General features: G+C 45.5%; 1 protein-coding gene across 1 annotated transcript; it reads right to left on the bottom strand.

The window, feature by feature from the left end:
- Positions 1-1856: 1856 nt before the first annotated feature.
- Positions 1857-4132, bottom strand: LOC6053088 (carnitine O-acetyltransferase). The gene is given in 2 exon segments (XM_001869206.2): positions 1857-2294; positions 2296-4132. Coding segments are annotated over 2 exon segments (1866 nt in total). The 5' UTR covers positions 3874-4132; the 3' UTR covers positions 1857-2006.
- Between the last annotated feature and the right edge of the window lie 8928 nt (positions 4133-13060).

The raw sequence follows: 13060 nt of genomic DNA, 5'->3' as shown, positions 1-13060 counted from the left end.
TTTGAAGGAAAAAAATTTCGAATTGTTCTGGATTAGTTCGAATTGCGAATTAAGAATTTATGTTGTGGCTGACGTAAAATCGGCAATTAATTCTTCATTTTTACATAAAATGTACCTTTTCCAAAAGTAAACTTTAGGTAAAAGACTCGATTACTTAATCCAAAAATTCAAAATTTTTCCAAAGCTAAAAAACGATAAACAATGTATTCTAAATATTTTACAAACGATTAAACACATTTTTTTACGAAAATTTCTATGTTTTGAATTTTTTTATTTGTTTAAGAAAAAAATAAGGAGACAAAAATAAAAAATATAAAAATTTAAATTACAAGCCTAGGTTTCAACACTTGGATGAAAAAAGTGTTTTAAAATGCATTTTACAGGCGTACAGTTGCTTTCCAATCATTAGTTTTGGAAACATCAAGGTATTGGCGGATTTTTTTTCGTGGAAATGTATTTCATGAAAATGTAAAATGTTTTCAAAGGAGTTGAAACATGCTAAATATGATTATAAACGCGGGAAAATGCATTTTAACTGGTTTTCAGTTGATTAAACTTTAATTTTCATTAAAATTTTGAAGTTTTTCGCAAAAATATTTTTGTCCCCTGATTATTTAGGCCAATTTGGGAGGGCGACATAAATTTTGAAAAATATTGGCAACGGCCTAAATGCAAAAAAAAAAAAATAATCGACAACATTTTTGCGATGGATCAACCCTGATCCCCTTGGAACGAGCTGTCAAGTAGGACCTTTTGTGTCAAGAAGATCAGCGAAGTATTTTTTTTAAACGATTTAAAAATCTTTTGCGATCGTTCAAAAAGTCAATGTACAAAATAAGCTTTATAGTTTTGAACAATAGTACTCAAACCCCGATGGTTTGACACCAATTGTTGTCAAACGAACGGGGTCACTTTTTAGTTTGACACCCCTTCTGCACGGAGTTCACACACACTACCAAACGTATGTTTTGATAGTGTGCGTGAGCGCCGTGTAAAAAGTGACAGTTCGTCACTTTTTAGTTTGACTTTGACCAACCAACGGGGGTACAAACTAAAAAAGTGTCAAACGAAAAAGTGACCAATCACCGGGGGTTGAGTGTATTACAAATTGAACCTTAATGTTGGAACCCAATTTAAAAAAAAATCCTTCAAAAAAATAACACTTCGGATAGTCCATACGCGAATATTTATTTTCGTTGTCGGCGTAAATGGTGGTGACTAAATTTTTGAAACAAGCAATCAACCATTTAAAACTTGTCTAAAATGGAGTCGAAGAGCTCCAATTTAGTGTCAGAATGAACTTTTTTGTCCTAAGATTATCGAGTGCAACTCTTAACAGTATTTTTTGCAATTCCGTCGTCAAACTATTTACCTTTCCTGTCATTCTTGAACTATGAAAAGGCCTAATTTTCTGTACCAAAAATTACAGAATCAAATTTCAAAAAATACGGTAAGTTGACGTTTCCATATCAAAGGTAAACAAACAACTGCATAGCAACGTATATCAGCCCAGCAAATTTTCTAAGTTGATTGTGGATGACGGCCGTAAGTTGTGTACATTTTCTAAGTTTTACTTTACTTAACTATTCTAAGCTAAGTGATTGTAGATAGGCCATTATTGTGAAACGGCTAATTTTTCCTGTCATTTTCGAATGATGAAACGGCCTACTTTTCTCCATTGATTGACTAAACACATTGTCTCAGTAAACCTTGTTGAATAAGTGCTGAATATACTATTGTGCAACAAGTTGCGAAAGAAGCCTTTATTCATAACGAGTCGTGAATAGGGTTATAAGTCAAACTTCTAATCCCTCCAATTATTTCTCAGCATAACTAGGTATTAAAACAAGTTTAAATTTTATGTAAAAAAAATACCGCCACCTTTTTATTTTTCCGATAAAATATGGTCAACACTTGTGCATAATACGTTCGAAACAACAATCTCTCCTCTATCACAACTGGTAATAAAACTCCCTGCTTCTCGCCGTCGCCACTTCTCCCACGCCCTACAGCTTGCTGGCCGTCGCCGAAACCTTGCTCAGCACCTCGAACATCTCGTCCAGGGCGGCCCGCAGATGGTCCCGGAAGGTGCGCGTGTCCGTCTCGGGGCAACTGCGGAACGAGCTGATGCCGAACCACATGTCGTCGTTCTTGGGGCTGTAGCAGCAGCCGTACCCGTCCGCCGTCAGCGGGCCGTAGCACATGAACGCGTCGTACCGGGACGCCACCTGGCTGGTCGACAGTCTCATGTGTTGGCTGGCCAGCAGGCCGGGATCTTTGAAGAGTTCCGGCAGGGGAGATGTTGTTTTCGCGCGCAATCAGCTTGAGGCCGAGCAGATGCCGGTCGACGCCGTAGCCCTGGACGGCTTTGGAGGCGTACGCTTTGTGGGCATCGACGGCGGATCGCAGCTTGGCGACTTTGGTTTGGGCCGATTCGGAGGGGGTGAGCATGGCGCGGGCGAACGCAACCGACTCGTTCGAGCAGGATCGAATGGTTTCGGTGCGACCGGCTTCGTACATGCGCGTCTGGGCGGACTCGTAGTGCGCGCCCGGCACTCGGTGGAGCTTGTAGAACGCGTACTGGATGGCCATCTGGATGAAGCTGTCCGGGCTCATCTTTTGCATCTTGATCCAGTTCTTGCCGTAGCCGGTGTAATGGAGGTAGTTCATGTCCAGGTCGGCGATCAACTTGTCGTGCTGGGTGGCGGCCTTTTGGAGAAGGGTTTGGGCCTTTGGAGACAGTTCGAAGGTGAGCTTTTGTGGAGCTGGTAGGGTCCGGTCGGATCCTTTTGTGGAGTCGCCTTTGGCAATGTGGTTGATGATAAAGTCGGTGAGGACCGCGATCGGCTGGCCCTCGGCTGGAGAATGCTCGTACGTCAGTCCGTTGACTCCGTTCGGTCCGACCACCAGTTGCAGTGTTTTATCGTACCACCGGTTGCCGGAGTTGGCCGTGGAGCCTCCGCCGTGGATCAAGAGGTGGCAAGCGTCGATTATGTCATCGCCGGACGAGTTTTTGATTTCGTAATCCAACGACAGCACAAACAACGAACTTTGTATCGCATCAAGCGTCCCGTTGTTGGCGGGATTCGCACGCAACACCTCGTACGCCTCGTGCCAATTGTCTCGCGGAAGCGCCGACAACATTCCTACCGGTTCGGCACGCTCTCGTGACATTTCGTGACACTGGCGCAACTGTTCGAGCAGCTTTTCCTCGCCGATGATGGCGTCCGAGCTGCCTACCTCCACCTTAAAGTACTGATTGTTTGAAGCCACCACAATGTGCGTCGAGTTGGGATGGTACTGCAGCGAATCCGCCGGACTTCCCGGAACTCGACACGTCCCAAAGATCTTGCCGTACTGCGCCATATCCAGCGCGGCTTTGCCCATCATTTCCGGCTTAATCTGGCCATGGTCGATCATCCGTTTGTACAGCAGCGCCCCAAACACAATCTTGGCCGCGTACCGCAGCTGATCGTCAACCGACTTGTACCGCAACTGCGGAAACACCAACCCCGGGCTGGAATAAATGATCACAGGATCGCGATACTCCAGATACGCCGTCTGCAGCCACCAATCCGACAACCAGTTTTTCCTGTTCGCCGCCCGTTCCTCCAACAACTTCTGCAACCGCAGCCCAACTCCACCCGGAGTCATAAACTTTTCGACCGCCGACTTGCTGCGGCTGAACCCTTCCCGATCCACATGCGGTTCGATCGTCGTCAGCAGCTTGTTCAGCGTATCGGACAGCTTCGGCAGCGGCAACGCCGGCAAATTACTCCCCGACGAGGACAAACTCGCCGTCAGCATCCGCAGCAACGCCGGATTGCTCCCGTGGAATGACTTTCCCGGCTGTAGCAGTCTCATCATTGCCATCAAGAATAAAACAACGCTTTCGTGGAGTGCGTACGGGCTGGACTAGATTGAACTCGACTTGGGATGACCGCGTGACCTTTGCTCCGCACTCGTTCGCGATAGAATCGGAATTGAAAACAAAAATAAATCGCTCCGACTATGTTGCACTGGGAGCGACTAACTAGCGAGAATTGAATGCGCAGACGAGGCGAGAGAGAGAGTGTACCACGTCGACTGCTCGCTCGAACCGGACTGAAATTCGGGCGGCGATGCGATGAAAGTGAAAGGAAGTATTGTTGTTGTGGCGTATCGCGTATATGCCAGGCGTTGGCGGGGAGTGCACGGAGAGAAGTTGAGCACGAAGCGATATACCTGGCCGGTTTAGGTAGATTGTTTTGGTAAAGGTAAAAGAAATAAATAAATTCAGGAACGTTAGCTTAAACTCAACTATTTATTCTATTCAATTCAATTCAATTGTGTTTTTATTAGAATTTAACAGTTCTGCTCCAGGATGTTACATTTGCAATTCAGAGATTTGGAGAACCTTTCAACTGAGATCAATTCATAAGCCTTTGCAGGGAGGATACATATTTCTAAGTTTAGATTTTGCTAACAGGGTGTTCTTTTAGGAAAATAAATTTTGAGAAAAACCCTAGATCTATGTTTGGCTTAAAAACTAATATCACAGTTGTTGACGGAGGAGTGCTTCGATGAGCGGATTCGTTGACATCCCACATGAAGTCCTGAAGGTTCTCGTTGCCTTTTCGATGCTTGCGTCGATGGTGTCGACGCCGGCCAGCTTGTGTAGATCGTCGGTCGGGTACCACGGGTCCAGGTTGTGCACCATCTTGAGCAGCTTGTTCTGCTTCACCTGGAGTCGCTTTCGGTGCGATTTGGCGCAGTTGCCCCAGACCGCAGCAGCGTAGGTCAGCATTGGACGGATGATGCACTTGACCACGAGCGACTTGTTCTTAATACTCAGCTTCGACCGCCGATTAAGCAGGGAGTAGAGCGCCTTGGTGGAACGATCCACCTTCTCGATGATGTTGTTCACGTGCTTGTCGTACTTCAGCTTCTTGTCATGCACCACACCCAGGTACCTGACCTCGTCGTCCCACATCGCAGGCTGGCCATTGACGCTGATCGATCTGCGGGGAAGGTGCCGAGCAGCACGCCTCCTGGTGAAGAAGATGGACTGGGTTTTCCCAGCGTTCAGCTTGATGCGCCACTTCCGCTGAAACTCCTCGAGGTTGTTCTGTGCCGCTTGTAGGTGGGTGACGACGATCTTCGGGTCCTTATCCGATGCCAAGTATGCAGTGTCATCCGCAAAGAATGCGTACGACACTCCATCGATCATCGGCACGTCGGAGGTAAGGATGTTGTAGAGAGTCGGGCTCAGCACTGATCCTTGGGGCACGCCGAAGGGGATGTTGTGGACGGAAGAACGCTCGCCATTCACCGTCACCGTAAACGACCGCTTTGTCAGGAACGACTCGACGATCTTGACCAGGAACGGCTGGAGGTTCGAGCGGAAGAGCTTGTAGACCACGGCGTCCTGCCACACGGAGTCGTAGGCCTTTTCGACGTCGAGAAGGATCATGCCGGTCGACTTCCCCGCCAGGAAACCGCGCTTCACCATCTCCGAGATACGGGCGAGTTGGTGCACCGTTGAGTGCCCCGGCGAAGCCGAACTGCTCGTGTGGGATGAGTTGCTCCGTCTCTAGGTGACGGTTTATCCGGGCGAGGATCACCCGTTCCAGGAGTTTGCTTAGGCTGCTCAAAAGGCTGATCGGGCGGTAGTTACCTGGATTGGTTATGTCCTTGTTCGCCTTTGGGATGGCGATCACGTTCGCGTGTTTCCAGCCGGCCGGAAAGTAGCCCAAGGCCAGGCAAGCGTTGAAGATTTTGGTCAGGACGACCAACCCTTTTCTTGGCAGCTGCTTGAGGCACGTATTCCGGATTCCATCTTGCCCCGGAGACTTTCGGTTTTTGAGCTTGCTGATGATCGCCTTGACCTCTTTCGGCTTGACAAGGGCGGCCGGAGGCACGGGAGGAATTGTCGCTCGGATGTGGCCAAGCGCGTTCTCCACAGCGACCGATGTTTCGGAATCACCTGGTAGCTCGTTGTTGTGGGCAGCGGCGAATGCACTCGCGAGCGCTTCGGCTTTCGCTGAAGGGTTCGCTACGAGGTCTCCGTTGACGTTCAGCGGGGGGCTGTACTTGACCGTGTTCCGGAGGTTGCGGGTAAGCTTCCAGAACTTGTTGCTGCCGTTGTTCAGCGTCCTTAGCAAGGAGCCGAAGTTTTGTAGCGGTGTTCGGCGCTTTTGGTGCTGATGACGTTGTTCAGGTGGGTCACCACCGCTCCGATGAGCGGGTCCCGTCTTCGGATGAACTGTCTACGCCGCACGTTCCTCAGCCGGATTAGCAGCTTCAGCTCGTCGGGAATGTCCTTCTTCTGAGGTAGGATCCTACGCGAAGGGACAGCGGCTTCCTCAGCTGCTTTGAGGATGGCGGTGAACTTGTCGATGGCGTCGTCGATTTTCTCCGAGCGATCCAGATCGTTGATCCAGCTTGCGTTAAGGTCGACCTCCCGCTCGATCGAGCGAGCAAATGTGCTCCAATTCGCTCTGTCGAAGCATCGGACGAGTCTTCCAGCCGGGGCGACTGGAACGTCAGCGTCGATCGTAAAGGTGACCGGCAGATGGTCCGACGACAGTTCGACGTGCGTTATCGGCTTCGACATCTGCACCAGGTTGTTAGAGATGACCAGGTCCAACGTGGAAGGCCTCCCTCGTCCAGCGGGGCAGCGGGTGGGAGTATCCGGAGCGTGTATGTAGATGTCCTTGGACTCATACTCTTGGTGCAGTATTTGTCCTGCCTTGTTGGCCCTGGTGCAGTTCCACATCCTATGCCGCGCGTTCAAATCACCCACCAGGAAGACTGATCCATCGATGCTGCTGAGCTGCCGTATTTCGCGTCGGAACTGACAAAGCGTTGCCCTGCGTGTCGAGCCAGGGTAGTAAACAGCAACGATGTTCACTGGTGCGGGATCCACATTGATCGTGACCCCAACGGACTCGATTGCCCGGGTCGAAGTTTCGAGCTTGGAGTACTTTATCCCGTTACGCACCAGAAGTGCAACTCCTCCCCCTCGAGCAGCATCCAGCGAGTTACGGTCCGCGCGAACAATGGTGTAGTTTTCGTGGTACACCGAGTTGTTGAGCTGCAGCCAGGTCTCCGTGATTGCAGCGATGTCGATTTCGTGAGCTTCGAGGAAGTGGAAAAATTCCACAACCTTGTTGCGGATGGAACGGCAGTTCCAATTCATCACCTTCAGCGAGCTAAGGTTGGCCATTATAAACAAACTTGATAATGAGCTCGCTAAGGGCGAGGAATTGCATGGCCTTCGACTGGCAATTCGAAAGCCTAGTGAAGAGTTCACTGGCTAGGCACATGAACTCCTCGACGGTGAACAAGGTTGACGACTCGGGTTGGCCCTGCACGGCTTGCGAGTACGAGACCCCAGGATTCGCGATGCTGCCGAGCAGCTGGCTCAAGTCGCCACCCAGTGGCCGTGGGGCAGGCGCAGGAACTGCAGACACCTTCGGAGCGTTGCTTCTGCTGGCGGGACTCGTCTTCTTCTTGGCCTTCAAGTCCTGCAGGTACTTGAGGCGGGTGGGGCAACCCTTGTAGTTCGCTGTGTGGTTTTGGCTGCAGTTAGCACAGCGGATTTGTGAGCGGTCGTCGTTGACCACGACGTCGGCTCGCGCGGGGAGTACACATGCGGTCGTCTGGTGGCGCTCGCCACACTTCACGCACTTGGCCTCCAGATGGCAGTTCCTCATCCCGTGCCCGTACTGCTGGCACCGGAAACATTGGACAACATCCGACTTCTTCTTGGAGTAGTGCCTCCAGCGAACGATGACGTTGAACAGGGCCTTGATCTGTTGCAGCTCCTGGAGTTTCACCGTTCCTTTCTCGAACTGCAGCAGGTACAGCGCGTAGTCGCCGTGTTTCGACTTCCCCATCTGGCGGACGCTGGTGGGGCGCAGAAAAACACTTTCGAGTTCCAGTTTCACGTCTTCGACGGGGAACACAGGCAGCCCGGAAAGAACAATTTTTACCGGTGTTTCGTCGCTGGTTCCGTGCGTATAAAACTGGACGTCGGAATTTTTCAATTTACTCACCACAGCAGTGAAGTGAATTTTAGTCGACACCCTGATCTGGATGTGACCTTTGTTTACCCGCAGGTGGTAGTCGTCGATGCCCAGTTGGGTTGTTGACAAAAGCCGGTTGAGTGCCGGGACACTGGAACCGTAGACAAAGATCGGCGGACATCTCACCTTGGTGGGTACAGGGACCGGGTTTTTCACAACACTACCAACGGCAGCACCATTACCAGCGGCAGCAGTTTCCCCATCGCCGCCATTGTTGTTGTTCTCCTCATCGTCGCCGGAGATGTCGAAGTCAAGCGCCTCGTACTGGTTAAACGTCGGGAAACCACCAGTGCCTCCTCCGGGTTGGGTGCCAGGACGATGATTGTTGAGCTGGTCCGAAGTCGACGAGATTCCGCCGAGCGAATTTCTTCGATGGCGCCTTGAAAGCGGGGTCGTCACGGCGATTTCCTGCTGCTGTTTGCGGACCTTTTGTAGTTCACCCGCTGCAGGATCTGCGACGAACTGTCCCGTGCGGGTGAGCCTTCGCCGGGTAGCGGCGGCGGCTTGGGCTGCTTTCTTTTCCCCAGGGTGCTGGCGAACACACCGGGAGCGGTAATAAATTAACTTTTCGCGAGAGCTACTTATTCGACACGATGTTAGCACGCCGAAGGTGACAGCTCGAATGAACTATTTATTCTAATGTTTAGGAGTACTTAGCAACTTTTGTTATGTGTCATTTTACCGTCCGTTGCAGGACATAATCTGGGTGGTACAAAGCTTGAATTCCCAGTTTTGAGCCCAACTACCAACCCCCTCGACTCGACTCGATTTGGCTCGAGTTCGAGCCTAATCGACTGGATGCTCGAGCCAAAATTCTCAGTGAGCAATAAGCATGTATGAAACTTTTTGCGGGCTTCCCTATAACCAAAGAAGGCATTTTGCATTATTGGTTTGTCCCTTCACTGCCGTTCTACGCATAAATTTCCCATGTTCAGAAAAGTGCAACAGAGAAAAACTGAATTTCTACGCATAATTGTCCCATCGGTCCTTTTCACCCTTTATGTCCCAAATCACTCCGGTAAACATTGTATCACCCTTACTTGTAATCTTCTTGTTGTACAAACAGGTAAACAAGATACAATGCTTCGTAAAAAACAATACTGGAGTTTTTTAAAAAGTCCATTAAACCAAATTTCCAGTTTTGATTCAGGGGAATTAAAAAACACCCAAAACGCAAAACTGAAATTTTGGTTTTTTTCAAAAAAAAAACCTCAGAATTATGCGTAGAAGTTCAACGATGAGACAAACAGACTTGGTGTTGTTTGCAATGAGTTTCCTAACAAAGTACTAGAATTTTTGTGCTTTTTATGAAAGTATACATTAAACAAAACTTAAAAATCACAAAAAGTCAGAATCGTCAAAAAAGACATGGGACAATTATGCGTAGAACGGCAGTACACGGGTCCAAACAATGTTGGCTGCTGTCCATACAAAAATTATACGTAAATATTTCTAATTTCTGTAGCTCGGAAAGGAATTTTCTGATCAATGTGGAGTTTTCAGCAAAATTTTTGGTTAGGATGAGGATTATTAATACAGTCAAGACTAGGTTATCCGAAGCCTCAATAAAAAAAAATCGTATTAGTAGAGCAACTTTTTGTGAACATTTCTGTTTATTTTCGCTTTTCCTAAAAGTTATTCTATTCTTTTTACAAGCATATTAAAAAAATCCAAAATGTATTCTAATCAAACAATAATGCATTGGGCCACGCCCAGTTTTCTATTTTCAGCTTAGTTTTTATTTACTTCCAGCGCTCTTTTGATGAAATTTTAAGCGAACACTCACGAAAAGTAGCATTTATAGAGAAAATTTCCTGGCATCACTGTCTCACTCTATCAGGCGTTGATGGCCACCCTTTGTTCTTTATTTGCCTTAAGGCATTTCGCTTCTCGCTCGATTTTCTTCAGCTTCGATTAGAATGGGACATCAAAAGTTAAACGTCAAAAGACTTGGCGCGTTGGTTTTTTCGATGGCGCTTGCTAATTATTTACATGTTTCGGGATTATTTTTCAAGTGAGTGACTAACTAATGTGCACAAGAACATGTTGCCGAATGTTGGGGGCAGTTTTGTATCGAAAGCGCCGTGAAAAAGTAAGCGAAAGTGAAAAGTTGATTCTGGCGATATTTATTAAGCGTTTGAGGATTTCTCGCGTGTGTCACTGTGTGTGCCAACAAAATGATGAGAAATGGTCTCGCAAAATAGAAATTATGATCAAAAGTGCATTAAATTTGATCTTTTTGGACAGTAAGTAGCATACATTTGCGTGCTTACTCGAGGCGGTGCTGTTGCTGGTAAGTTTATAGCCTAAATAGTATTTTTAGAGCTTTAATCGAGCATCAAACTCTCCATATGACGAAGATAGGTGTTTGATTGGAAATGGTATATTTCCCCTATTTTATTTTCTTATTTTTACCATAAAATTTGAAGATTTGAATAGTTAATTGCCTATTAAATTACAAAATGGTTTTTATCAATATTTGATCAACGCCATTTTGGCCGCCATGTTGAATTTTAAAATTCTAAATTACTTTAGCGTAACTTAAGGGCTATACCTAAGCTCGACAATTATAAATAAGACAACGAAAAATTGTTTTTTTTTCGTGATTCGAATATCCGAATTGAAATTTTTCCGAGGCCTTCGGATAATGGAGTCTGGACTGCTTTTTTAAATTAATAAAGCATTTTTTCAATATTTATGTTATCACTGTCAATTTGGCCGGGTTTAAAATAATTAAACGCTTAGGTTTAAAATTAATAATTCATTCTAGTGTAGTTTATTTATTATATATTATAGAATGGGTTAATTTTATTTAGATTGTAATAAGGTCAGACTCGATTATACGATTTTAAAATCGTCCATGAAAAATAAGACAACGAAAAACTTTTTTTTCGTGATTCGCCTATCCGAGCATTTGAGCATCCGAAGTGAAATTTTTCCGAGGCCTTCGGATAATCGAGTCTGGACTGCTTTTTTAAATTAATAAAGCATTTTTTCAATATTTATTTTATCACTGTCAATTTGGCCGGGTTTAAAATTATTAAACGCTTAGGTTTAAAATTAATTATTCTTTCTAGAGTAGTTTATTTATTATATATTATATAATGGGTTAATTTTATTTAGATTGTTATAAGGTCAGACTCGATTATACGATTTTAAAATCGTCCATGAAAAATAAGACAACGAAAAACTTTTTTTTTCGTGATTCGCCTATCCGAGCATTCGAGCATCCGAAGTGAAATTTTTCCGAGGCCTTCGGATAATCGAGTCTGACCTTATTACAATCTAAATAAAATTAACCCGTTCTTTATCAAATTATTCACGAAAAGTTAAATACCCAAAAGCAGTTTTTTATGTCTCGATTATCCGTACATTTGATTATCCGAAATTCGATTATCGAAAGGTTCCTTAGGAAGTTCGAATAATAAAACCTTTTTTTTTTCTTTTTTAATTTATTATTTTAACATCAGATTCGAACTCTACGACTCGAGTGGAGTGAATGATTGCCTGTTACATTATCAAAATCAAATTCGCCACCATCTTGAATGCAGCAGTTTTATGTTCAAAAACAATCAAAGTGTTACTTAAAAAATCAAAAATCATGTTTAAAATCAAAATAAAAAATTAAAATCGAAAAGTACCTTTTTATGTAACGTAATTTTTTTTTAAAATTTTAGCCATTTTTAGCTTAATTCTATGTGGACAGTAGGGTGGTCCAAATCCGGACTTCCTCGGGGCTGGCTCCTGGAATCAAAAATTGACCCATCATTAGGCTAAATCCCAAATTTTGAGCACATTCTGGCCACGGGAACCCCTACTTCTAATTGCCTAAAATTTGTCTGGGAAAAATCGTCGAAATGTAAGGAGAAAAAGAACTGTTTCAGTTTTGTAACTGTGGAGGATGCAATGGTTATCCGATTTTTACCATTTTTCAGATGTAGAACCTTCATTTTTTTTATTCATAAAAAAATAGAACAACTTTCCTTAAGAAACCATATTTTCAGGTTTTTAGCGCCCAAAACTGACCATTGCACGTGCATTAAAAAATAATTGTTTCTATGTAGCCCTTTAGAGTCGGTCGCACAAAAATTGTCAATTTTTGGCGCTAATAACTTCGCGGGGAAAACCCCTGAAAATATAGTTGTTCTTAATTTACTATGGCGCTAGTGTGGAATAGAAAATTGATTTTTTTCAGTAACACATTTTTAGGGTCCCAAACAACTCCCCAAAATTTGGGAGCGATTGGATAAGCCCACGATTGGCGCAATGCGAATGAAATTTGTATGGAAATTACTATGGGGAAACCTGAATTTTCACATTTTTGAACTTACAAAATACATGTTTTATAATTTTATGAAACAGACTGAAGTGCGTAAAAAAAGATACAGAGTTTTCAAATGTAGTGTATTGAAATAATCAAATCAAATCAATCAAATTATTCGCTCTACAGCATTGCCTTGGCGTTCTCGATTGCGAGATTCCTACTCGAAATTAGGTGTCCGAAGGCTTGATTGTTGACCCCGGGATTCTTAACTGACGACCTTTGGATTGTTAGTCCAACTGCCCTACCAGCGACTCCACTGAGGCAGGACCCAGGGAGACGACTCCTCCATCTGGACTGAGTTAACGACCTAACATCTAGGTTAGACCGGGGCCAACATTTACTTCGTCGTCCGACGGAAGAGGCGTGGTCAGACAAATCTAGTCTCGAAAAATGCTGGGATTGAACCCATCAAGCCGACTGGGTGAGAGGCAACCACGCTTACCGCTACACCACGGTGTCCGGTGTAAATCAGTATCCCATATTTTCTGCCAAGATTGCCAAATTGTTACCGTTTCTCTAAATACCTGAGATTATTAAATAATTTTACGACTTGCGTAAAGTTCTATAAAACTGGCAACCAAGGCATCACGAGCAGCATAAATTTGCGATCCACAAGTTCCACACAACAGAAGGAACTCAGCTCTCGCACGTCAGGCGCGTGAGTGAC

The sequence above is a fragment of the Culex quinquefasciatus genome, chromosome 1 (assembly GCF_015732765.1).
Source record: "Culex quinquefasciatus strain JHB chromosome 1, VPISU_Cqui_1.0_pri_paternal, whole genome shotgun sequence".
Lineage (NCBI taxonomy): Eukaryota > Metazoa > Arthropoda > Insecta > Diptera > Culicidae > Culex > Culex quinquefasciatus.
Note: the sequence above shows the minus strand (reverse complement) of the source record. Positions and strands in the feature narration are given on the sequence as shown.